Here is a 27,653-nt window from a genome sequence, read left to right as displayed (position 1 = left end):
GCTTCCTTCTTAAAAAAAAATCAGCTGTTTTTTGTTTGGCATTATCAGTAGGTGGATCATAGCCATTTTTAAATGTGATGTCATGGGATTGTATTCACCAGTCCAGATCAGAAATAATACACAATGCTTTTCCCAAAAGCGGCTACATATGAATGTCGCTAAAATGCCACCCTGTTGTTTGCTTTCTTAGCATGTTCAGTTCTTGTCTAGGAAATATAGCAAAAAATAATATGGAGAAAAACATGTATGTAACATAAGCAATGCAAACTGGCCCAAGAAGAACTTTTTGTTTGATCTCATGTAACAGAATGGCTACAAATCAAGGGCTGCAGACAAAAGTTCAACGGTATTATATTATATTGCTGTGAAGGTTGTCCTGATCACTAGCCAGCAAAACAGAAGGTCAGGGAGCGTCTACACTTTTGAGCAACTCACTTTCAAGGTCTACAAGCTTGTGCTGACCTGGTGCCTTTTTGCTGTGGAAATTCATGAAGAAAGAACTCCACAAGTTTTGAGGTTCCTTTACCTGTCAGCAGGGAGAGAAAGAACAAAGTGTGTTTATATACACTGAAGAAGAACCAGAGAATGTCCTGGTCTAACGGCAGGGATTTCTGAGATACTTGTGCTGCCACGGATGTTCCAGAGACACGGGAATGCCTGCCCAGCAGCCCTGGCCTGCCCTGCCAGTGAAACTGGGCCAGTTCTGTGAGGGTCATCAAAAGGGTTTGGGTTACAAAGCGTATTGTTTTCAGTCATTTGTTCCTGAAATTATTTAAATTCTCCTCCCTTTCCTTCTTTTCCCCACATGAACTCAGCTTTGTGTATGTTCTAAGGAGCTGTTTGTTGTTATGATCAGAGTTTTTGAGCTGGCACGTATTTTTACAGTGATTAGTAATTGTTCTCATAAGCAGTTAGCATCCTTTCTCTGCTTCAGGAGGGAAGAGAATAACTCAGAGTAAACCGCAGATTTGTTTCTGATTAAACATCCTGGTTGGGGCCATTTGATGACATCTTTCCCTTTCCATACTCGACTAGATTCTTAAAATCCCCTACATCTGATCCATGCCATTGCTGTGAATGATACACGTGTATTACCATTCCCATGACTGAATTACTAGTAGCATTAAAGTTATTAAAATGTGTAAATTTGGAATAACAATGCTTTCAAATAATAATAACAATAATAAAGTTATCTCCTCGGGCTTATTATTGTTTTCTTATCTCTGCTTTGCATTAACCTGTACTGCTGTGATGTGGGGTCTGCAGGTAACGTAACCTTGCAGGTTTTGGAGCACTGGATTCATGCATGCCCTGAAGACAAATTCGGAGTCTTAGATCTGAGGAACACAAAGGGCAAGGATTATGTTTTTTTTCTTACGTCCTGTGAGAAGTTCCTGTATAATGTTGATAAAAAAGCTGAAATAAGAGCAATTGGTATTTTTTCACTTTATAAATTCAACTGTAATCTAAAACTGACCATAGTAAGCATACAACTTTCTTAGAATTTTAAAATTCATAATAATTCCTATTATTTCTACAAGCAAGTCTTGTATGCAAGCACTTCATTGCGCATTTTCAGCTGTGTTGGTTAGTTGTCCTAGAGTACTAAGCTTGTTATGTCTCTTGTGCCATCAATTATATTGATATACTTCTCTGAATTTTAGTGATAATACTGATAATTTCTACATTAATTTATGTTACTAAATTGTGATGGGGCTTTTGTTAATTTGTGATAAGCAATTATGCTTACAGTACACTGTTGTGATAAACATACCTGCTAATCCAAATACTTCTGTGAAAATTTTCAGAATCCTAACTTCGAGATGTGTATAACTGATACAAACATCACATGGAAATTTTTAACCACTCCAGTTGTGGTGGTAGCTCTTTCTGTTTTCATTCTGCACATTTCTATATTTCAAAAATATACAACAAATGGCAACAGCAACATTTTTCACATTTTTACCTGAAAATAATTACAAAACAAACCCGATTAATTAAGCCTTAGAAGATTCTACTCACCACATACCCTTTTAACATATAATTTCAAATACTGACTTGGCTAGGTCTATGAAAAATCTTATACTTTTACGTATTTTAAAAATAATTCAAAATGTTCTGTTACTGCACAGCTGGAGAAGCAAAGGAGGGAAAAACCTTTATTAGTTCCTACCAGCATATCTTTATGATTGAGCAGTGACTGTTCTGTGAAGCTATTTAGTTTTCAATCACTGCTAAATGTGTTGAGGCAGAGCAGCGTTCCAGACGGAGCACACGTTTCCTCCATTTCTATCAGGGTGTTTAGCTAGCAGTTCAATTTCCACACGATTAACAAGATTCTTACGGAGAAGCCACACTCTTGCCATTTACAGTTCAAGTTAAATAGTATAACAGACATACTCCCTTTGACTGTAATGCCTATTAATTTTAGTCTGACACGTCTCTTTCCTTCTTAAGATTATTCACCGGTGAACAGACAGGCTGTAGCTCAAAAAGCAGCTCCATTTTTGAGGTACTGATATTCAGTTTTGTAAGTGGAACGGACACTGGTCACTAATTCCTCTTTGCATGCTTCTTTGCTGCTGTGATTGCTGCTGGAGAATCCCCCCAAATCCTCAGCAGATCATTAGCACGTGGCCTCCTGACCCACGGTGCATACCGTATGAACTACATTATATTGCCTCTGGTGCACCATGCAGTCTGTGATTTACAAGACAGCATCATTTATTAGGTCCTGTGCCCTCAGCTAACAAGAAATTCAGAAATAGAATGGGTTGCATTTAAAGCTGTTGGATAGGTGCAGTTATGTGTGGCCTAAGCTGCTCCCTCGGCAAATGGCAAATTAACAAAAGCCCCAAATGTGAAGCTTTTATTTCATTTTGTAATTCACATTTAAATCCATCTTTATCTGGACTATTGGTTCCTGACTTCTCTCGCCTTGCAAACTCACTTGCAAATACAGGAAGTACACCCTCAAGAATGTACCGACTTAGCTCAATAAAAACTGAATGACCCGAGTTGTTTTGTACCGGGATGGTATTTTGTAGCTGGCATCATAATGTGATGAAAGCTTGCTGCTTGGCAGAGCCATATGCGAACACATGAGCAATGCTTCCATGACCTATAAATAGCGTCTCTTAATCCTTGCATTGATCTTCATGTGCTTGCTTAAGGTTCACCTACCTATATTTGTCTATATTAATGTCATTTCTTTGGTTTAAAATAAAATCAGATATGTCTCAATGTAATGTTAAGCCCTACAACTGGTTAGGATTTAACAGGCAGTTATTAAAGATAAGAGCTGTTTCCCAGACTAAAAGCAGACACAAAGACCTGCTGGCCAGTTAGTCTCCTACTTTGAAGCTGACCATTAATAAATAAGCGTTTTTATGCCCTCCACAGTATTCTTTGGCTGGCACACTTACAAATGCCTTCTTAGTCCTGACATCAAGACTGATCTGCCGCCATTTAGTAGAGAGACTGAAGAAAACATCTTCCCTATTATAAATACCGATTATTGATCCAGTAATGGTGCAATGGAGACGCTGACAAACGCACACCCAAGTGCACTGCTTGTGAGCTGAGTACTGCCAGCCAAGGGGCCACACAAGTGGCTCTGGTTTGGTGCTGTGGTCGGGACTCCCAGTGGGCAATCTGTCACGGGGCATAGGGCTGATACTTGTGATTTGAGAGAGGTGGGCTAGCTATCTGAAAATGACCACGTAGACAGGAATCATCTAGTTTCTGACACAGGAATGTCACAATATGGTGAAAGATCATTGGTTTTGACACCGTGCTGCTGTCTTTCAGATGAAACCTAAGATCAGAACTCTAGGAATCACATGTTGTCAATAAATACAATGCTCTGACAATTTCTGCATGGGAAAGAGTCTTAATTTCTATGTTTTTCTTACTCCATTTTGCTTTCCCACACTTCACTGCAGTTTATGTAGGATATGTGGTTTTCAATCTTATCCTGACATCTAATATTGCCAAATAGTTGAACGGTTGTATGATTTTCTACAAATGAAAGCATCCATGTGCCTCATGATGACGTTACAATTTATGAAATTCAGGAAAAAGAAATATAAAATGCTTTTGCAACATCAAGAAATGAATATAATTGAGTATGTGACAGGAAGCTGAAAGGTTACGCTTCTTCTGGTGACAGCGTCACCACTCATCAACACCACTTTCATGTAACACTTTGATTAGTAATTATGTTGTTAAAGACATTATTCCTACCTTTATTTTTATATTGCTGTTCTGGTACATGTGAATAGAGGGTGGTGCTACATACAGTTCAAGTCGAAATTCTTCTTTCCCCTTCCTCCCCCACAAGAACAGTTAAAGCTTTCGAGAAATGAATGTGTTTTTAAACCGAGGGTGGTGTTTGATCAGTAAGATAGTTTGCTGTTTTACTTAATTTCTGACTTAAAGCCAAATTTTGAACTATTTGCTGTTGAGGAAGTTGGTTGGTGGTTTTGGGCTGCACAAACTGAGCAAGTTTTCCCTTTTTCTCTAGAAGCGGTGTAAACTATATAAATAAAGCCAACAAGAATGCTGGGGATGTTATTTTATTTATAAAGGCTTAAATAGAAGCCAGGATGTTTTGGCACAGAGCAGGAAAGTTGGAATTAGAATGATATGTAACTACTACTACAAAAAAAAAAGATTTCTGATATGTAAAGTGTGGAATACCAGAATCCACATGTTCAGCACTATCGTGGGTGGACTTGGGGGTCTCCTCTGTCAGGAAATGGAAAGGAATGATGGAGCTGGAAGGCTCACTAGTGCTTCTTTCACAGGGCGAGAGATGAAAGTGAAAGGAAAAAACATGCCCTTTTGAAGAAACACTTCAAACATCCCATTTCAGAGGTCTTTTCTGCTACCAGATGATTATTTCTTTTTTAATCAAAAGTTGATAAATCTCAACACAATAGATTCAAACAATGCACTCCATACAGGTTTATTGCTGTGTGCCTACCACACGATGTGCCCCAACAGTTTCTACTCAGAAGCTGAAACAGAACTTGGTGAACAAGCCTGGTGCAAATCAGTGGTGGAATATGCTGGCAGAGTGGTAAGGAAGAAGTTTACCGTATGGCATTTGACTTTACGGACACAGGAACTAAGAAGTGAAGCTTGAGACGTGAATCTTGAGACTGCACTGTGGCAGCTGCATACAAATAAGCAGCCTATACATTTGAGAGCTTGAGAAGTAAACCGGCTGTGCATTGAAAGGTAGGCATTTGGAGGTGGTAAATTTAGCCCTGACTCATCCAATGGCAATTTTGACAGTTGGGTGGACTAAATTACTTTTAGGAGTTGCATCATGTTTTTACCAGATAGTTTGTTTGAGCTGGTTTAACCCATTCATATACCGATGGCCAGATTCTAGACCTTTCTCACTTGAAATAACTATGCAGGAATTTATGTGTATATACAATATATAGGACATAGATATGTTCTGGGTCATCAAGTTCCTTTCTTCCAATCATATCAATTAGTCTATTGCTTAAACCTATCAAACATCTTAAAACTAGACTCTTTTTTTTTTTTTACATTCAGTACTCTTATTGTAAAAGAAGACCCTTTACTGCTCACAGCTAAAAATCTGTTTCCAAAAACCAGTGAAAGTTTCTTCACAGCTTCGTCCTTCAAATTAAAGAGTCCTTTCCTCTCCCTGGTGTTAACTCCTCAGGTATTTACGGAGAGCACTCGTATGCCAAGCTCTCCAGCCTCTTCCTGATGGACAGGTGCCCTGTTTCCTCAGCCACCTTAGCAGCCCTCCTTTGTGCCCTCTCAACGCAAGGGAATCCGAACCGTGCCCAGTGTTGCAGGTGGGTGCATTTACAATGGCATTGATACTTCCCGGTCTCTACCAGAAAGCCCTTGCCTGTCGCGCAAGCATTTGCTATTTTTCTCCAAGCAACGCAGGATGATCATTCTCTCTTGCAAATGTCCTGGATTTAACTGCTCAGTAAATTCTAGGAATAGTGGTTTTCATTTCTGGTTGCCTTGCACGCAAGACTCATTCCACCTTTGCGCACTGACAATTCAGTGTCGAGACTCATGTAGAAACAAAGTTTGAAGCCAGAAAAATTGCTGATGGATAAATTCAAACACATGCCTAATTTCTGCAGTTCTTTTGACATTTAAATGGAAAAGGCGAGTTCTTAATCAAAACATTTTTTTAAATGCTGATGTCCTTGTTCTTAATAACCCAGCTAAATTCTGATGTCAAAAGAGATGAGTAATTTTTTTCAGTCGGGTTTCCTAGACAGACTCCTGCACTAGTCAGCGCAGGGACCCTCTTTTCCACCACCACCTTCCACCAAAACGCGAGGCTCCGGAGAGGACAGACGGCCGCATCTGCCTGCCGGGCCGTCAGCTACCGACCGACCCGCGAAGCCTCTTTGGCAACGCGCAGCCCGACTCCGCGCAGCACCCACTCGCCGCTTCGCCGCCGGAGCAGCCGCCTGCCCGCGCCCACGGTCCCCGCCTCGCCTTGCGGGCGCTCCCTTACCCGCAGGGCTGGGGCGAGGGGGAGCGGGGCTCGCCCTTGCCCGGGCGGCTCCGGTTTCTGAGGCGGATTTAACCTTTCCCGCGCGGGGCGGGAGGGATGGGGCGGGCGGCGGGGCAGAGGCCGCTCGGCGGGGCGTGAAGGGCTGAGGCGAGGCGGCGCCTCGGGCGCGGCGCGGCGCTCGTCTGGGGGGCGCAGGAGGCGGCGGCCGCCTCCCGCCGCGGGGATGAGCGCCTCGGCGGCCACCGGCGTCTTCGTCCTCTCCCTCACCGCCATCCCCGTCACCTACCTCTTCAACTGCCTGGCGGCCGGCGGCAGGTGAGGCCGGGCGGCTCCCGCCCTGCGGGCAGGGGAGCGGGGGTGCGGGCGAGGCCGGGGGAAGCCCGGCGGGTATTTTTAGGCTGCGGCCGCGGGGCTGAGCGGGACGGGGCGGGAGGCGGGGAGCGGTTCGGGCGGGGGACGGGGACCCGCTGCCGCGTCCCGCCCGTGTCCTCTAACGGGAGCCGTGCCGCCGGAGACACCGGCGGGGCTGGGGAGCCCCGCCCGGCCGCTCGCCTCAGCACCCTCAAAACTGCCGGTTTCGCATCACCTGAAGCGCGTCCCGGCCTCCCCCGGGGCTCTCGGCTGGTGCCGCCGAAAGGACAAACCGGCCCAGGAGATACCGGCGGGACCCCGCGGGAACTGCGCCCTCTCCGGGCCTCGGCCCCCGGGGCAGCGGGCGCGGGAGGCTGTCCCGGGTCGGTGCGGCCTCTGCCCGCTCCCCTGCCCCGGCCTTCACAAACAAAATCCAGTTCTGTTTGAAAAACGAGTGGAAGAACTCACCAGCCTCCGAGCGCTCCCCAGCCGCAGGCTTTAGGCACCCCGCAAGAGATCTGAGCTGTAACTGGAAAAGTCAATATGCCCTCACTCCGCCAAAAAAATAGGATCCCAGGATAAACCACAGTCTAGAAAAGAAAGGCCTTTTCTCATGGAAAACCCAATATGCTTCAAGGTCCGTGTGGTATTTTGTGATCCCGCAGCCTGGGGTGTTTTGCAACTTTGCTGCACAAGTATGTGGTGCATGCTTTTAAGGCTTTGCTACATCTGTTCCTTCCTCATTTTCCTCCTCCGGGCCGATAACTTAATTTTTTGTTTCTCACTGCTAGAGAAATGCCAAACAACACACGCTGAATTACTCGATTCAGTGCCAATATTTATTTCAAATTGATAGACTGCAGTGAAGTCACTGCGATATTAACAGCTGTAATGCATGGGGAGATTCATCACTGGGTAAACAGACTAGCAGAAGATTCCAACCGTAAAATAAATCAGCCAGCTAGTACTGCTCATCCTGACTCGGAAAGTATGTGTGTGTATATTCTGAAATATTTGATCTTACAAACTTTTTGTAATAATTTAAAGTCAAGTTTCACTAAGGCTGAGATTGTCACAGTCAGTGTTATTTGTTTGTACACAATTTTCTTGACATACAGCGTGGTACTATGTATAAAATCATGTACCAAATATTTTTAGCTTGTCTTTCTGGACTTTACCTAACTTTCCCATCCTTTTTTTTTTTTCCCTGTACACAAGCCCAAAAATGAAGACTGAGAGTCTGTCGTAAAGAGAACTAAATGCAATTTACACACTTGAAGCTATAAACCATTTTCAAACTTATTTTCTTAACTTGCGTTTTCTTGGGGAAGCAGACAAATTTGCTTTGTGCCCTAGATTTTTGTGCTTTCCTCCACCACCGCTTTATGTGCATGATCGTTATAGCCCGGTCTTCAGAGAAAAGGTCTTTTCTGCTGAGCCCACCTGTGTTGGTTACTGAACCCCCCCAAGCAATCCTGCCTTATAGGGCCAGAGGGACCTTTGGTAGCACTTCCAAAACTGGAAATTAAACCTACATCCATCATAGGCGCTCCACGCTGCTACTCCTGTTCCATGGGACTGATATGTTTTATTTGTGAATATGTAATTTACTGAGTAGATAATTTATTGCTGACGTGGGACTAAATGTCCCTAATGATCCTTTTCGGCCTTGAAATCTCTGTGTTTGTGACTTTCACCTCTCATTGGCCTTTAAGTTTTCCATCATTTTTGTTTGTTTTGCAGATACCAGTACGAAAACTGATTTCAGTCTGACAAATCCAGACTCCTGGATATGTTGTTTATCTAGCTATTTTCGTATTTTCTTTTTTTAGATGATCACATGTGAAAAGATAGGCACATAAATTCTGCAAAACTGTAAAATGAATACTGTGACAGGCTATGCAATGGACTTTAAAACCAGCCTTTTAAAGTATTAAAAGTTACTGTAAGAGTATGTGCATTTGAGGGTAGCTGGTAAGAAAAGCTGAAGAAGCAAAATTCTGTCTCTTTCTCTGTCTTTTAAATTCTCTTTCTTTTTAATACTGTTACAGTTCCTGGGCAATTGTTGCAGTTGGATTGCTGGTTCTGGTTTTTATTGCTCTGTTGGCTCGTGTTCTTGTTAAAAGAAAACCACCAAAAGACCCACTCTTTTATGGTATGTCTTGGTAACAATGAAGCTAAATTCAGAAAGTGTTAATTTATATAAATGACAATATATGACGGTTATTTCAGATTGAACATTTAAGACGTGGCTTCAGAACCCAGTCTGGTGAGGTGCTAGGAAGCCAAGAAGAAAGAAAGACTGGGGAAAAAGGAGGAGAAGTAACGCTTCTTTTGAACCTTTTTATTCCTCTCACATAGGAGAGAGATCCAGCTTAGGGACAAGCCAGACCTCCTATTTAAAAAGAATGAGTAATACCCAAGTTCTACTATGAAAGTATTTGAAATACGGTCATACCTGCTCTGTTAAGATCCTCCTTGTAGTGGGACTTGGGCGCCACAGTAGATGTCTCACACATATCTCATCCTGAGTGGACTCGTTTGGGATTTTTGGATCTTTTGGATCAATGGCTTCCATGGCTTAGTTCTTCCTATGATTGAGTTCCTTAATTCTCCCATTTTTATTAGGCTTCTGTGTTAATTCACCTTTGTGATGTATAAGAAAGTTCAAACAACCCCACCTCCTGGCTCAGGCTGTCTGCGAACTCGGGCAAACCTTTCTATATTGATACTTTGCCGTAAAAGAACAGAGATATTGATTACCTTTTAAAAGGAAACCTTAGATCTAGATTACCTTATAGCAGAAATCTAGAAGAAAAAACACTGCTGTTTTTTGAAATTTTACAAGATGGGCCGATAGGCAAAGCAGGGTACAAACCACCTGTATTTGCTCTCAGTCTTCCTCCTCATGACAGCTCGTAGGTGTCTGTCCCCAGTGCTTGGTGTGAGGCTGGGAACTCTCGGTTCACACCGAAGTCAAAGGAAATAAATAACATAAACCTAGCACAAACAGATTTCCTGTCTCAAAGGAGTGACTCGCTAACTTGCCAGAGAGGTCTCCTATGGAGTGCTGTGGCTAACGCAGTTTGCCTTGCACATCTCCAAAAATGGCAAGTCACATTTCCCTCTCCACCTCCTTTTTGTTGTCCTTTCTCCTTTCCAAGAGATGACTGCAGTCAAGGTTGTCTGCTTCGTGTGACCAAGGTTTTTGAAATGCTACACAGTCCTTTCTGCAGACACTGACTTTCCACGGAGGCTGTGCCTGCAGCTCTACAGAATTTCACATTCTTAAGAAAAGCTTCCTAATAACTTTATTGACTAGCCACTAATTAAAAAATATTAAGCTATGTGGGAAAGTGATAGTGTGTATTAAAGATATGTGACCTCAAAGTAGATGCATCTAGTTCAATAGATCTCTCTGCCTGACTAAATTTATCAGACTGTGAACTAATTGTGTGATTCCAAATCTTTATTATTTTTTTCCCCTTTATCTTGTTACAGTTTATGCTGTATTTGCCTTTACCAGTGTAGTGAATCTAATAATTGGATTGGAACAGGATGGAATTATTGATGGATTCATGACTCATTACTTGAGAGAGGTAAACAATTGTTTGGCTTACAAGTGTAAATAAAATCTTTACTATAAATAACTTGGTATCCTATTTGTCACAGAAAATTAGCCACTTACACATTCAAAAGGATCTTGAATTTGATTGTTGACCTATTTCATTATTGTTATGGACAAAACCTTCACTGACTTGAAACCACTGACTCGTTTGGGAAAAGCAGCACATACCTTTCAAGCTCCAGTGTTATTTCGCTTAGTTTAAGTAATGCTGTTCTGCATTAACTTCTGAGGGAACTGAGTAGACTGTACACGTTTGCAGAAAGCCATGGATAGCACTCAGGAGTGGATGAGGACTGCAGTACCCAAATGTGTGATGAGGAAGGAAACAAAATTGCTCTTTTAGTTTTGCCTATTCACTTTACTAAAAGGAATTAAAGTAGAGTTAAAAAATGCTGATGCCAGATACCTAGTCAGCAGAATCTGTTGGCTGCTGAATATCAACATCCACCAAAAATAGCTCAGTAAGAGCTTGATGTGAAAGTCACTGAAGTCATTGAAAAGATTCCATGAACTTCAGCATGAAATGAGTTGGACCTTACAAGGTTATACGTTGTCATCAGTATATCCAATATTGTTCTAGATCTCTAGGTTGCTACATATATCTTTAATTTGTTCCATGTTAAATGTGTCTTTATTTTGTAGCTTTTATCACTGAAATATGGAAAAGTAATATTTCCATAATGTAGCAGAACAAAGCTGACAGTCACACATAGGAGTTATCCCTTCCGTCCTGCACCCTATTTGCAACTGTAGAACTGATCCTGCCTAAATCAGGTTTGCACTTGGAAAAGTATATCCTCAGGCGAAAACTGTACCTCTGGATTGAAAGAACATGAGTAACTTTTCTGAAATGATTTCCTGCTCTTCTGTATTAATTATTTGCTATTCTTCCTCTAATCACTGTATCTTTTAAAAAAATAAATGTTCCCTAGGGTGAACCATATCTGAACACGGCGTATGGCCATGTGATCTGCTATTGGGATGGCTCCGTTCATTATCTGATGTATCTGTTGATGGTGGCAGCTATTGCATGGGAGTAAGTCATTTTCATCTGTTTACTATTTACTTTGCTTGCATGCTCATATAACCTACAAAGGGCTTTCTTTTCTATGCAGTATTTAGATTTTTCTTTCAAGACTGCTCCATGTCTTAGGCCAAAGCAGCACTGTTAAAATTTCATTAATTTCAGGAATTGTACCCTCACCAAGTTATGCTTTTTTTTTTTTCCCAAATAACATATTTATGATAGAAATAATGTGTTGCTTAGCATGATGGTGATCTCTCATCCCTATTAGAGAGCATCGTGCAGTTTAAGAGAAAGCGGTTGTTTCTAGAGATTCTTATGTTTCCAGCTGTTGGATAAAGAGTTTGAGAAAATAAGTACTTAAATTACAGATGCTAATGTACCTGCTGGTTCTAGAAGCATTAACAGAAAGAAATGAATTATTAATTAATTGTTAATTCTTTTGTAGTCTTGAACAACCTGTGATTTGCAAAATCATGCAGTCAGCCTCCAGATGAGTGAAACATAACAGCAAATAACTGAGCATGCACACATCCTGCACTGTTCATGTGATAATCTCTTCACACATGAATGTAGGATTTCTCCATATCCCCATCTCCGAGGCAAGAATTCACTGTTAATTTGTGGCACAGCTTTTAAAACCTTTCCTTACTCAGATACAACCATGGCAATCAGTATAATATTTGAGAGTGATTTGGGGTAGGGATGGCCCAGTAATTATGTTGTGTTTTCTTTTTTAAACAGACAAAGTTATAGAACCATTGGCCTCTACTGGCTAGGTTCCATTATCATGAGCATCATTGTCTTTATGCCTGGAAACATTGTGGGTAAGGATGTAATTTATATGACTAACTTCTTCCTGTGAAACTTCTTTAAATTCAGCATTAGGCTATCTGTATTTTACTGCAGTATTGGTTCCTTTCTGTAATAATACAAAAGAGGAATTTTAGGAGTATCAGTAAAGAGCTGCAAGATATTTAAAAATTTAAATATGAGGAGGGGAAGATGGAGATGAGGAAAAAACAAACCTTTTCAATTTACATTGTTCTGAAGGAAAAAAAAAAAGTATTATATTTTGTTACACCCATAAGGCTTTCAGCCAAACTAGGTTTAATTTAAGCAATAAGACAGTAACTGTCTCTTAGCATCCTAAAAAATATAAATCTTATTTTGCATAAAAGTTACAATTAACTTAATATCCTGACTTTCAAGCGGCTTACAAGAGGCATCCAAATCACCTTTAAACGTGAAATCTGGAAGTTATTCTATTTTCAAAATAAATTTAACATGCCTAGATTTCTGACATAAACCAGTGCATAGCTGTGCTGCTAGGGGCTGAGAACTGTAATAAAAAATTTTACGTCGTTATTGCTGGCAGGTACTCCTTTAAGAGTGCTGCCCCCTCTCAAGTAAAGATTTCCTTTTTAGCAGAGCTTAAATTGATGCAAAGTTGACAAGTGTTCAACTCAGAAAAACATTCATGTGTCCAAATCCTGTAGATAGCTTCAGAAAAGCTTGCTGTGGCCTCGCTTTTTATGACAGAGGAGGTGCAGCCTGGGGCCAGCCCAGTTCCCTCCTTTGGAGAGGTACAGGCACCACAGAGAAAACAGTCAGCAGATTTAATGTGACAGTATCTCTTCTTTCCTCTAGGGAAGGCTGAGAAACTGGTTTTCAAGAGCATGCCTTCTGCCTTCCTTTCTGACACAGAGAGTAGCCAGCGTAAAGGACAGTTTTTCCTGATTTGCCTGCGCTGAGGATAGCTCTCTGAATTTATGTTTTCCCTCAAGTATTAGCACAGGCCTGTAGGAGAAATCAGGACTTTGGAAAATGAATGCTCTATCAGATCTTGAAAAATGGATATTTTATTTTTTCCATTTTTTTTTAAGAATGATGTCTCTATTTGAAGCAGGCTCCGTTAGGAGATTTCAAAGCTGTCGCATCCTGTAGATTACCTACTGCAGAGTGACAGAGGTGGTTTAGTGTCCCCTCAAAAAAACCCTGATTTCTGAAATGGCTTCTTGTCACCTGTGACTCTGCCACTATTGAGCACATGATTTTCAGCAAGATTTGTGAGTTGCTTTGACAGCGATTTCTACTGTTTTATGTTTACATTACCATGGCTGCTGTAGGTTTGATATTACTTAGAATATTTTTTAACTCTTCTGCAACACAGCTTACAAATTCTCACACATCTTACAATTATTTTTTGACAGGCAAATACGGAACAAAAGTGTGTCCTGCTTTTTTCTTAAGTGTACCATATATTTGCCTTCCCATATGGGCAGGGTTCCGAATTTATAACCAACCTTCGGTGACTCACGAGACTCCAGTTAAGGTAATACTGTTATATTTAAGTGTTGGCTACTGTTAGGAAAACTGTAATACGCTTGCTGTTTCTACTGAGTTTTATAGGTCCCTCAGTGAGCGTGGAATGTACTGTAACTGTTCGCTCTTACGACGATTGCTGCTGGGCTGCGTAGGCACTGTAAAAATATCTGTACTGCAGGACTATTTTGTTATGGTGGGATGAAGAAAAAGCAAGAGAATCTCATGTTTAGAGTAAAGAACCCATTTGCAGGTGTAATTGTGTTACTACCCTCTATCTGTTCAGTTTCTGACTGCTTCAGTTTCTTAGCTGATGAAAATATTGACATCTACCAGCTTCATAAAGCACAAAATCCTTACAGAAGCTCTGCAGGAAAGTATTCTGCAGGTGACTTACAGATTTCATGTAATTTAATAATGTTTTGTATGTGCATTCTGCAATATTAGATTTTAGAGGAAAGACATGGTACATTAATTGATATGAAAATTGTTTACACACTTCTTATTTATTTAAAAATCTGTAAAATAATATTTATTTAAAGCTCCTTAGATCTTTGCCTTTGAATTTAATGTTTGGGCTGTAATAAGATTAACTGACCAATCGAAAAAATGCAATAATAGTTTATGCACTCTTTTATAAAAAAAAAGAATTAAAAAATCTCTGCAGTACAAAGCACAGAACAGATCTTTAACTCTTTGTTGCTTTAAGCAAGCCAGTTTATTGCCACAGCACACCATATCAGCTGTAAGTAATGTAATCAATGAATATTTTTGCATCACAAGAGCTCTCGAGTCTCAGTCAGGTTCATTCTGTAACTGAGAACAGAGACACAGATGAAGGAGTCAGTTCCTGTTCCATAGCGAACAGGCAGGCAGTGTGCAGGGGGCGTAGCCTACGGCATAGAATAACAGCAAGGGATACACTGACAGATTTTCCCAGAAGTGTATGGAAGATAACAATCAGCCATCCATCCATGATTCCTCAGTAGGAAAGAGGGGTATAGACAGATGTTCTTATCTCCTGAAGTTTGGAGAATGCTACAGAATCACCACTCCTAGGGCAAATCCCTATGAAAGGCAAATTAGGGGAGACTTCAGGTGCCAAACTCTCTTCTACCCTCCTGCATAGGCTTATAGGAAACCACACATCCCATCCCAAAGCAATTTGAGCTGATGTACTTAAAAGTGTCACTAATTCTGGCAGGAAACACATTCTTTAGAGTCATCAAGGTAGAGAAATAATGTGTAGTTAGAGGTAGTGATGAAGATTTTTGCCATATATATTAGTGAGAACATCCTTTGCATGGAGGATGGATGGAAGTTTCAGTTTGTTACTCTAGGTTTTCCTAGTACTGAGAAGACCACAGAAATTGTATTATGGAAAATACGTGATGGACTGCTTATTTGCTGAAATACAGCCACGTCTTCTATGCTTATTAGGAGCTAAACTGCTTACTTAGGTTTGATATTTTCCTTTGGTGTATATTGCAGAGAAACTTAGTTTTAAAATTCTGTTTCCAAAAGGGAGGGCATAAAAAGCTGGTGATCTGAAAGTTGAACATTGCACTTCATATTGAATCCTTTCTTGTAAACCTAAACTTCCTTACTCAGAAGGTCATCGAAAAACCCTCACTGGGGCCTTCTCCCCTTCCTAAGTAGTTTCTTTTTTAGAAGTCATATTTTATCTTCACAGCTAATTTATACTCCATATCCAAGCATAAATACCTGGGTTCAATAACTGTCTTTAAATCTTAACATGACTACTTATGATTTTTTCTTATTTTTATACAACTCTCAGTCCTAAATTACGTATTGTTTCCAGGAAATAACTGTGTGTAATGCTGCTAATCAGTTAGCTAATCATTTTAAGTGCTGAAAATATTTAGCTCTCTTTCAATAGATCATTTGCAATTAGCTGTAAAATTGAACTTTTTTTTTAGCTATTGTTATTCAGAGTTGGTATTAAACGAAGAAAATGTAACAATGCTTTTAAACATGGTAGTGCAAGCATATAGAAAAATACTTACATGAAAGCAACAGAGGCAAGGTGTATTCTGTTGGCCAAGGTATTCATTGCTATATTATAATAAACCAGTTAGTTAAAAAAAAAAAAAATCATTGTGTGGACAGAGAAGAGGTAATCAAGTTTTGTGTGTTCCCTAATAGAGGTGGGTGCATGGGAAAGGAATGGAGTTATGCCCTGATTTAGAACCAAACCAAGCTGTGCTGCAGTATTTACAAAGCCCAGCAGATTTACCTGTACCAGCTCAGAAAAGTTTAATGTAATTTAAAAGTCATTAACAGAATTAATACACATAAATTCAGATTTGCACATGAATTCTGAAGGGACTCACTTCTATGGACAGCACACAAGATTATTCCAGTTCCTTAAAACTAATCATGTAAGGAGCCTTTCAGAAATTATGGAAAATAGGTTTTTCCTGGAAGGGAGAGAAATTACAAAGTGTGCCTACACACTTCCTTGCTACACAAAAGAAACAGGAGGGCTGGCGAGATCTGCGCAGAGTTCAATGTCGTTTGCAGTAAATGGGAAGCCCGTGTCAGGTCGTCTCCACTTGGCCAGTGACTGAACACGTCAGTGATTTTAGTGCGTATTGACGTGGCTGCTGTGTTAAAGGAAGGGTACGGCAAAAGTACTACGTAGCTGAGGTCTGGCAGCAAAGCGCACACTGTCTTTCAAATTCTCACTTCTGCTTTTTTTAAGCTTTGCATTTTCGTTTTGTTTGCATAACTGTATGCGTAGAGAAAAAAGTTGCGAGTGTTTTGTACCTTGGCAATTTCACAGACTCATACTACACCAAAGGCTGTGTCCACGAATATTGGCTTTGTCTCCAAAACCTCTAAGTACAAAGTTCTGTTGTAGCTTTGTGATCACAGTAAATACCACGTTCATTTAACGTCCCTTTTGAAAGGAGAAGCGATACATATGTATATAGGCTTCATACTTAGACAAAAGTGGAAAGAAAATGCATCAGCTTTCCAACTTTCCATTATCCTTAGATCTTCTACATCTGAAAATGACTTGTAACTCAGCAGCCATGGGACGCCTTTGTCTTTCATAAATATTAGGATATAGATATTTGTTGCAGGTACTATTACAAACATTCCCACACTAGCACTTAAAATTCTGTGAGGTGACGCAGGCCCAGGTCATCATTACCGTACTGCCAAAACAGAGCTGTTATTTGTGTTTGAAAAACAAAGGTGTCATTTTTATTTTTTTCTGAAAAAGATCCTTTAAAAGAAAAAAAAGAAAAAGAAATAGTTTTATGAAAGGGATGGCCTGTGTGTTTAAAATATCCTTATTTTTGTTAAACTACAATTCAGATCTTGCAGTTCTTACTCAGGAATTGTGCTTGCAAAATCAGTTCTCCTGTTTCAGTAACTTCATTGTGAGTATCTTGATCCTGAGTGTTTTTAACTGTGCCTCTACATCCTAATTATTGTTTTGTGCTTTGGAGACAATTCCAGAAGTGTATAACAGGAAGGAAATACGATTTTTCTTTTGCTGTCTGCATGCCAACACGCGGCTAATAAAAAGGAAGAGGAAATGAGTAACACATATAAATGGGGAAGTTTTCCCTCTGAACTACAGAAAGATACTCTGATGTGCCTATAATTTTGTCTGTGACTACACAGTGCTGAAAATCTACCTCAAATTATTTCCATGGGTCTTGTAAGTTTTACCGTGCAGGCCAAGAGACGACTGTGGTTCCTCCAAGCCACCGTCCGCGTCAGACATCCGTGTGGCCTTTGCTACTGTAGAGCGTGAACCCCTCACCTCTGCCCACGCGGTGCGGCGGGGGGATTCCTGTTCTGAAGTGGAGGAAAGGAGGCACAGAACAGATCGGACCCAGATGCTGACAAGTGCTTTAGTGCCCGTCAGAGGAATCCGTAGCGTGCAGTTATAAAAGAATTAAAGAAGCATGTTCCATGTGCTCTGCACGCACACACATTTCATTCTCTATTTCTGCGTTACATATTAAGACATAGTATTTGCTCACTGAACTCAGCAGAAAACTCAACTGGCCAGAGAAAAGCTTTTATAAGCCAGTGATATTCCATTAATTTCAATAGTGTCAGAGGCTGCTGAAACCCAGCATTCACTGTCAGTAATGAGATGGCCTCTCATTTTGCTGTCCCTCCAAACAGTACTTTTACAAAGTGTATCAGATTCAACTTCAAATGTTTGAGGCAAACCTACATTTCGAAAGCTTTTCTACATAGGGACATTCAGGAAAATGAATTCATTCCAATTAACAAAAGACACAACTTTGAAGAAGTCAGTTATGCTCCTTTAAAGCCTCACGTGATTGCAGAGTTAATTTGATTTAGGTTGCTTTGAAAGTAAACTAATCTGTACTGAAATGGCTTTAGTTGGATCCATACAATGAGAGTTTATTCAGATTAATTTTCCTCACTGCATCCTATAAAGTCTGAAGTCACCTTTTTAGATGTGGAAGTCTTTCTGTCTCTGAAATCTGAGGATAAACAGGGAAATGCACCTGAGAACTAACTGCTTCTATCATAACGATGCACCGCTTCCCCCTCCTTGTAGCGCCTGATCTGGAGTTAAATACGTGTCGCGTGGAACTGGGGTGTACTCACTGAACACCTTTGTGTTGCAGGTGGTTCAGGAAGTCCAGAAGAAAGGACTCTTAAGACGACCAATAGATTTAATGTTAGCTGCATACCTCATTCTAGCAACGGGGTTTTGCATATTTAGGGGCATGGTAAGTTGAAGATATTTTAATATTCTGGCCTCTAATTTTCAGTCAGACTTTTAAATTTGAAATAATTTTGTCTGTGTGAAAAAATATGCACATTTTGGTCAAGGGAAATGCTGTGACTTTCAGGGTTGGAATAGGCCTTAGATATATGAAGGAAAAATTGACTATTTATGGTAACTAGTGGTGCTTTACTTCTCCATTTTGCCCCGTGTAAAGTATGTTTTTCAAAAGGAGGTGCACAATCACAAGAGTAAATAGCATCCCAAGTGCAGATCAGCATGACCTAAAACTGTTTTCATTGGCCTGGTTTTAAATTTATAGCCAAGAACATGGAGACAAACCAACTAAATTAAATCTGTATTCATGTTTTTCTAAACAGAGATGCCTAGTTAAAGTTATATAGGAAACCAAGTTCATTTACACTGCATGAGAGAGGAGAACATTTCCATCTGAGGAAAAAAAAAAAAAATGATCCATGTTACCTGGTCAACACATGTTGTTTCTATTTACAAAGAGCTGATTTTTAAAAAATATTTGCTTTTTAAGCATAGTTGATTGAATTAAAATTTCTGAGGGAATTACTGAAAATGCTTGAAGTGGATAAATCCAGTAGCAGGTAAATCTTGTCCTTTGTCAGCTCTAAAGCATTTTCTGTCTTAAGCAGAAGGGAAGTTGTATATCATTCAGTGATCAGAGCTCGAATGTTTAGGTGTCTTAGGCAACTGCCTGCTTGATTTGTAAATCTGATCCTGCCTCGAATAATTCCAGTAAGAGGTGACAACAAGTACCCAAGGAACATTTTATTTACCTAGTGCTGATTGTCCTTTTGTAGTTCTGCTGCTCACATTACTCTGTCATCTTCTGCTGTTTCTCTGAAAACTTGCCTCTCAAAAATATTTCTTTTTCTTCTAACTTGCCACAGACTGCTTCATTTCTTGTAGATCATGCTACCTCACAGCACCACTGATGAAGGTTAATCGGCTGTTTTACCTGTAATTTCACTGTAGGAAATGTTAATCTCATACTCTAATATCTAACTCAGTTCTGCAGTCCCACTTCATTTCTCAGAGGCCTATTTTTTTTTATTTATTTTGGGAGTGTGGTAATTTCCTTATATATTTCCTCTATCGAACAGGAACTGCTTACTGGCCTTACTTACACATACAGAGATCAACTGAACATCTCTGCGTAACCATGATTTTGTGAAAAAGCTAATAAACCAGAATCCATTATAGCCCACCCAGACCTCCTTCTCAGATGCCCATGTTGGCAAAGAACAGGGAGGAATATCCACTGTTTGTAAGTCTTTGCATTTCCCCCTCAAAGTAACACAACAAATACACATGAAATTAAGTTGTGGAAAACTTACTGTTCAGTCTGGTAGCTTGGGCATTAATGATGCCTTGCCATAAAGCACTTAGTGACAGCTGTTGACGCAGGTTGCTAACTCACTTTAGAACAGTGTCTTTGTAGTGCTTGTAAGGGCTACTACGAAAAGGAACTACTTTTGCACCTGGGTCTCTCTTCGTGTTTATGGGGAACTTTGTTCTTTCTATAGGAATGTAAAATCCTACAATCTCTCTTTTGCTACTCTCTTTTAAAAACTGTTATTTTAAGTAACACCTGTCTCTGCATTGCTCTCCACTGCTACCTTGCCACAATGCAACTCTTTTCTTGTTCTCTACATCTGTAGCTTGCTATCCTAAAATGGGGTGCTTAACCTGAAGTTTCCACTGTTTGAACAATTGGAAAGTTCATTTGCTGGGATCAAAGTCTGTTTATCAGAGCAAATCAATAGCCATTATACTTTTACTACAGCATACCAACCGACTGAGTTCTCTTCCAGCCAAAATCTTTAAAGCAGGCTGTCAGCATGTCCTTGCAAATCCTCTGAGCAGGAGCCGAGAGGAGGCTGCATTTCAGCTTTTTACCCGGTGATCAGATGGATCACCTTTGCAATAGATTTTGCGCAAGCCTCCCGGGTAGCAGTGCTGCAGACCGCCAGTGAATCTTTAGGGCTGGTAACAAGTATCAGGTTAGCTCATTTTAGAGCAAATCTTTGTTCACGGGAAGTTTTAAAAATTCTTCTTAGATTGCTCTGGATTGCCCTGCTGAACTCTGCCGGCTATATATTCAACTTCACGAGCCTTATATAAAAGATCCTGCTGCCTATCCTAAGCTTCAGGTAAAGCATTGACTGTGGAGCATAGAGTGTTAAGAAGTGATTTGTTAATGGGCACAAAGATGAAGCCATGGGTTTCAGAGATGCCAAGCTCAATAGGGGAAGTATTTGTTCATGGCAAGTTAATCAGTATTTCGTATGTTCTACTACAGCCTTTACAGGGTACCAGCTCTTTGTTGTGATAAACTTCACTTGGATTGCAGTCAGTTACTTAGAGTTACACATCCTAATTACTGAGGCTTCTTTTAATATATCCCATGAAACATACCCTATTTACACAAGCATTGCAGAGGAGTGAACGTTGTGCTTTAGTTTTGTAGTATTTGCAAGGTTGCCATGCTTCTGTAGCCCTTGCTGCTGCACGCGAGCAGGGCCTGAAGCAGTAAGGGGATTCATGAGTGAGGCAATGAGCAGAACTCAGATACCTCTGCTGGACCCGTTCTTTCTGGGAAAGGGGTGGCTTGGGTGTTATCTCACACCTTCCAGCTGAAAGTGCAATGGAGCTTGAGAAACAGACGCCCATGCTGCGTTGGACACCGAGTTTGGTCAAGCCACGCTTATTGGCATGGTCTCAAGATGGCAAGGGGTAGGAAAATGTGTCCTGGGATGAAGTGGATTTGGATGGGCCAAAGAGAAAACAGCTGTCAGTATTAGTGGAGGCCTTAGGGTAGCTGGATCCAGTCAACAGCACCCAGGTGTGTAATTCTTTCCTCAAAGAAGTTACAAAAAGCTGCAAAAAGGCCTGGGAATCATTGCGGCCAGGAGTGTTGTTTTGAATAGTCTCAACCCCTCAGTCAGCAGCTGGCTAATTTTTAAATGCATCTCCCTCACACCGCAAGGCAACTAATATTTCTGTTTAAAATGCAGATGCTGGCATACATGTTCTACTCTGTGCCATACTATGTGGTTGCTCTGTATGGCCTACTGGTGCCTGGTTGTTCCTGGATGCCTGATTTAACCCTTATACATGCTGGAGGACTAGCTCAGGTATTTCTTTGTAAAATGTTCACTCTTAGTAAAAAATTAAGTTAAGGGAGCAGAGAATCAAACCTATTACATGTCTCTAATGACTGCATTCTTGCTTTAGTAGACTTTCCTTCTGCAGAATCTTTTTATTGGGCTCATTTGAACCTTGTTAAGCACCGTGCACCCTGGCTGAGGCCATGAAGGAAGACTGTCTTTAAGCTTAAGGGTCAACCATGTGAAAAGCAAAATCAAATCCACCCAAATAGTAAAATACATTGGCCAACTAGGTAGTGTGAAAAAACTAAATGGAAGAAGTATCTACTAGTCATGCAAAATGGGCAATAGCAGTTGATGATGTTGATATAACACTGGGAACCTCCTGGGCCACAAACAACAGTAACACTGGGACACACTCGTGTTGCTCAAGGCAGACCAGTGATCATACTTCAACTCGTTCTGTTCTGAGTCTCCTAAATAAACAACTGAAGTTAATTATTAGATGGTGCTGACGGTTATGAGAAGACCAACTGAACAAAAACATTCAACAGGAACTAGTGAATGATTTCTCATGACAGAGATGACCATTTAACAGTTGAGACAGAATGACAATTGATTTGTACTGTGCACAGGAAATTAAATGTGCTCTGAGCATCCAGACAATAAAGAAAATATGCACATAATCCTGTAACAGTAATGAAAAAATAGGGACACCAAAATAAGTGTAATTCAAGTACTGCTGTTGGACAAACACAGACCAACACTTTGTTCCCCAGGCCTGAGATAACAATGATGGATACAGACTACAATCCAGGTTAACTTCCCACTAAGGATGGGGGGAGTGAATTTTAGTTGCTATTTGTGAACAACCACCACAGAGAATATGACTTTTTTTCTAAACAGTTTATAGAGAATCTTGAATTACTAAATTGTATCAAAACAGAATCTGGCAAGCATTTTAATGAGGTTTAGATGTTCAGAAGGGATCACAAATATCATACAACTGTGTTTGGCCCAAATCTAATCTAAAAAAAAGCACAAGCTAGCTAAAGTAGGCAAGCCAGTATCAGGAACCTCTTTCTACTGACAGATTACTCAGCTTTCATGAATTCCCCAGTCAGTCAGGACAGAAACGACTCCTTCAAAGATTATTTAGCACAAGGAGAAGTAAACTAGAAGTCAGTATGCTGACTGTCACAACCTTGCAAACTTAGCAAAAAGCTCAGCCCCCAAGATTGGAGGTGATTTTTGTTTTGTTGGTTTTGATGGGGTGGTGGTTTTTCAGGGTTTGTTTCTTTTTAAATGTTTCCCATTACAAACACTAACTTTTTTTTTTTAAATTGCACTGTGTACCTTTTAGAAATGTTTTGTTGCTGAGGCCTAAAACTCTTCTGTTGCCCCTTGTGCTTTGCCTTCAGGATAATGCTGATTTACACACTAGACAAGGAGGAAAGCTACTGATAACCCAAAGCTAACACTCAAAATTTCCCATTTTACTCTTTGAAGCTTGTCCTAGGCACAAGCAAAAACCGTAGGCTGACAAAAAACAATTAAGAAATGTTATGTTGCTGCACACTCCCCATATTTTATCCTGATTAAAAAACTAATTTCTTTAAGTGGGGGGAGAGGGAGGGTTTGTAGTTTTGACTGTAATGCACTGCAGAATGAACTTAATTCATCCCACAGCTGAATACAATTTAATTGAATTGACTTTGTGAACTGTGAGCGACCCTAGCCAAAAAAAAATGTGCCTGGCAATGAATTGAGGGCTCACTTCTATATTATTTTTGGTTTTGGTCATTTTGAGGTATGAAACACATTTCCAGGTTTGTGTAGTGTTTTCACAAGTTAAGACACTTGTAATTGATAATTAAAACAGATGTAGTTACTGAAACATATTTTGCTTTCTGTTATGCACAAAGGTCCAAAAAAAGGTCAATATCTAACAAAGGAAACCATGGGCATTGCCCCTTGGGAATGAACACTGCTTCTATAGATGGAGAATGTTGGGATTTTGATTATTTTTATTTATATGATTATGAAGTAAGTATTCTTTACAAAAAGAAGTCTCCAAATACCATGTGATGCATCTAAACTAAGAACCTCTGAAAGTGCCTAGCCTTTCACACAAAGAGAAATACTTGCTGTTTTTCAGAATTAGATATAGCACTCAGCTTGAGTTATTCTGCTGCTGACATTCAGATTCCAAAACCAGGTTGTGTCCCTTGCTGGGCTTTCTGAAGTTTCAGGAAGAGTTCTTTAAATATCACGTGACTAAAGTACCAGGAGCTTTGATCATACAAAAGGGTTGGAATAGCCTCTGTGAACTTGATAAAATTGGTATTTCCCTGTGCAAGTGAGTCACAGGAGAAGGGATGAGGAGCTGCAGCCCTGCTAGCCACCACCCATTCCGTCTCACCGACGCCATAGCCCACTTACTTTCCCTACTCTCCCAGACATAGAAAGTTTTTCTCTCCTTTTCTATCCAAGTGTTTTCCTTAATCCTGCACTTTTTGGTGGCTAGGTTCTACAGTGCCTCCTGTCTACAAGAGAACCTAAACCCAAGGAATGTATTTTTCTAGGTTACTCTCTCCCCACTCTGATGGCTTTCCTTAGGCTCGTAAGACCTGGTTCACACCCCTCCAAAATCAGTTACAGTCTTTGACTGATTTTAGTTAGTTTTAGAGAGAAGGCACAGAGTAAAGAAAGACTCCTAACCTTTTTCCATGCCCTTCTCTGACCCTAGCTGGAGGGCTCTCTTGATTGCAGGGTAAGAAATACTCCAAGCACTGCCTATGATTAGGCTACAGACAAAAAAAATTGCAAAAAACCAAAATCCAAACCCAAATTATTTCATACAGACCAGAAGCTTAATGAGTAGCAGGCATATGCAAATTGCAGTTGTCAAATTGAGCAGTGCCACGTCCAGCACCAGGCAGCTTCCATCTGCTGTGGGACGGCCCGGTCAGCAGAGTGGCCAAGGCTGCCAGGCGGACAAAGGCTGTGTGCTGGACACACAGGCTACTGTAGAAGTTTACCTGCAGCATCTCATTTAGTTGATTTCTCAGCCAAGGTTTAGGGGCTTGAGCCTCAAAATTCTCCACTGACAGAGGGTTCAGTAACAGAAAGCACCAAGGAATGGCTCACGTGCTGAGAGGACCCGATCACAGCAAGGTTACACAACAGACTCCAGGTTCTCTCACTTACCGCAGTGCCGGCCCATTGTGCAACAGGCAGAGATGTTCCGTAACTAACAGCTCTTACTGCTCAAAATTACCGATATGCTGCAAGTCTGCCTGGTACTTGGAAGAAGAGTAGGACCGGGCTACTGGTAAGTGAGAGATCTGCTTTTAAGCCACACACCCCCTGTCCCAAGGTGGGGTAAAAAAGGGCAGGGGGGAGCAGAAGCAGAGTAGTCATGGAAAGGAAACACATGAGATTAAAGACATAACCCAATTTCCACAAAGGCAAATCAAATTTAAAAAAAATTACTTTAACAGACCTAAATATCCTCCCTGGTAATGAAAGGATAATGCAGTGTGTTACATTGAAAAGCACATCCAATAATAACTTCATTATATGGTGCATAATTAGCTAGTAAAAATCTTCACAAGCTACAAATAGAACAAAATGTTTCTGTTTTTTCTTTTTATAATGCTCAAAGCTCACTAATGTGCCACAACTCTCGTAAGAGACAAGAGCACAAATAAGGCTCCGATCTTCAAAGGCACCTCGAAGGCTGTGCAAGCTCTGGGTCTCTCAGAAGCAGCCCCTTACAGCTCTTTCTGACAGGGCCTTACTATGAACTTACTGGCAACTTACTGTGATGCCTGGCTGGCTACTCTTGGTCCAAAACAGGCAGGCCTTGCAGTCCTCCGTAGAGAATTACGTAGCTTGGCGCCTTGGTCACCCCAGCAGAGGCTCTAAGGTACTACCAGGAGGCTCTGAGTGCCTAGGTGAACATTAGACAGCCCCAGACCTCCTACCTGAAGCCTGACGGTGGCTGGCTGGCTGCTTGGGAAACCACTACCTGGTATAACGAGAGGTCTCTGCTGCTGAGCACTAACGCTCTGGCTGCTGGGGCAGAGACAGCCCCCAAAGCGAGGAAAGGTAGCAGGGATCTGAGCAAGACCAGCCAGGTGCCAAAGGCAGCTCCTGCCTGAGCCAGGTGAGAACAAACAGGCTGCAAGAGCCAGGCTGAGTTGTAAGGCTGATATAAAAAGGCTGCTGATAGCATGCCCCTGAACATCTGTGTACTGTGCAATAGCTATTTACAGAAACATGCTAAGGGGCACTCTGCTGAAGTGCGTTTGTATTTGATTTCTTTGATTTCTGTTTCTTGACTCAGGTTTGCTAGATCAGCTCTCCCCATTCCGTGTAGGTGGTTAGAATCACCTGAAAACCAAATTCCTTTTCTGTTTTGCTGCATGGTCTCAGCCTAGCCTTTTGCTAGAGGGGGTGTGTATTAAAAAAACCTGCACTGCATTTCACTTTCTGTTTTGCTAAACCATGAACAGAACTGTGTTCTTTGTGAGTCCAAAATAACTCCCGCTGCAGCCAGAACAGAGGACGTGAGTTGGCCATAGTGTACTCTGCTGCGTTACTAAAATCCTGGTGTCCCTTTCTCCTGCTCTGCTTAAGATCACATTGATGTTTATCTTCTCAGATCTCCTCCACTGCTAACTAACTAACTAATAATAATAAAAAAATGGACACACAATAGTTAACATGAACGAGCTGTGGCTTGAAATAGCAGGTAACAGATGGAGACAAAAGACAGTGACTATCCTGACGCTTCTATCTTTAAATGTTTGTTTATGCTAAAAATATGCTCCAGCCCAGCAAGCTTGTCTTTGCATATAACCTTCACTGTAAAGTTAACCTATACCTCAGAACCACCCCCAGCCCAAAAGCCAAATATTGCAGATGTTTTCTGAAATAATCAGGAGTTGTGGGATCAGCATCTGGAACACTGGGGTTAAGATTTATATAAAAAAAACCCCACAACCCAAGAAAACCAGAACTAACATAGCTTCCAAGATTTTGTTTCTAACTTTATTCAGAGCGAGTGTCTGTCTGCTTCCCCTGGATGCCAAACACAACATTCCTAGGTAGGTGGGTGCGAGTCCTGCCCCCACGACTGGGCTGAGGCTGGGGGGTGCAGATCTCTGTGGGGATGCACTTCAGTGGCCGTTTGCCTGGGGAAGGACCATGGACCCTGCTGCATGAATAATCACCCGTAAGCCAAGGGTGAAATCCTGTGCCTGATGTAGAGATCAGTGCCACCATGTGCATAAAATAAACCTCCTGCCATGGCACTGCCTCTTACACCAACATGTTAATAACCTTAGTTTAGACTGTATTTTTATACCGCTGTGCAAAGTACGATGGTTAATTCTGGAATAAAAGGGCTGGCTTGGAAAATGTCACTGGAGATGCAGACTTGCATGCAGATTATACTGTCTTTCCAAAATATACATCAACTTTACAGTTTTTTAATATATATGTTATATACACACCACAGGCTCAATTTTCCCATATTGGTGCTTCTCTTCATGCTCGAACTCCTTACATCTACAGAGTTCCTGAAGAAGCAAAACAGTTTTTTCTGATATTGAACATAATGTATGGGATTCTTCCCCAGCTGCTGGCTTACAGGTGTGTCAACAAGCCAGAATTTTTTATGAAAACAAAACAAGAAGAAAAAACGGAATAGCACAACTGTTTTCAGCTCCTCTCTTTGGCCACGTATATAAGTGGGTTGGGATGTAACAGAACTGCTTAAATGGAACCCAAGCGAAGCGTGTAAGATGTGTAAAATTGCACAATTGTGTAAAGTTGCACGGTCTGTTCTGTTTATCCTACTCAAAAAGGGAAAATAAAGATGCCTGCCTTCAGTA

At 40.9% G+C, this 27,653-nt stretch overlaps 1 protein-coding gene and 1 long non-coding RNA gene across 6 annotated transcripts; one reads left to right on the top strand and one right to left on the bottom strand.

The window, feature by feature from the left end:
* Window positions 1–335: 335 nt before the first annotated feature.
* On the bottom strand, window positions 336–7,020 carry LOC147599235 (uncharacterized). The gene is made up of 3 exons (XR_015259856.1): window positions 6,816–7,020; window positions 1,775–1,966; window positions 336–526 (listed from the first exon to the last, which is right to left on the bottom strand). It is a non-coding gene; the product is annotated as an uncharacterized LOC147599235 (long non-coding RNA).
* Window positions 6,695–27,653, top strand: TM6SF1 (transmembrane 6 superfamily member 1). 5 transcript variants are annotated; one of them, XM_086756970.1, is made up of 10 exons: window positions 6,695–6,844; window positions 8,932–9,035; window positions 10,382–10,479; window positions 11,441–11,544; window positions 12,277–12,359; window positions 13,746–13,867; window positions 18,507–18,611; window positions 20,701–20,793; window positions 21,658–21,777; window positions 27,278–27,653. In XM_086756970.1, exons 1-10 carry the CDS (start codon window positions 6,753–6,755, stop codon window positions 27,467–27,469), a joined length of 1,113 nt encoding a protein of 370 aa, XP_086613096.1. In that variant the 5' UTR covers window positions 6,695–6,752; the 3' UTR covers window positions 27,470–27,653. The 5 variants fall into 5 exon arrangements, with proteins under 5 accessions (XP_086613096.1, XP_086613097.1, XP_086613098.1 ...); XM_086756971.1 differs by lacking the exon at window positions 20,701–20,793; XM_086756972.1 differs by lacking the exon at window positions 21,658–21,777.

This window comes from Chlamydotis macqueenii, chromosome 12, assembly GCF_036417535.1.
Source record: "Chlamydotis macqueenii isolate bChlMac1 chromosome 12, bChlMac1.mat, whole genome shotgun sequence".
Taxonomy (NCBI): domain Eukaryota; kingdom Metazoa; phylum Chordata; class Aves; order Otidiformes; family Otididae; genus Chlamydotis; species Chlamydotis macqueenii.
The sequence above is the reverse complement of the archived record's forward strand: the minus strand, read 5'-3'. Positions and strand labels throughout refer to the sequence as shown.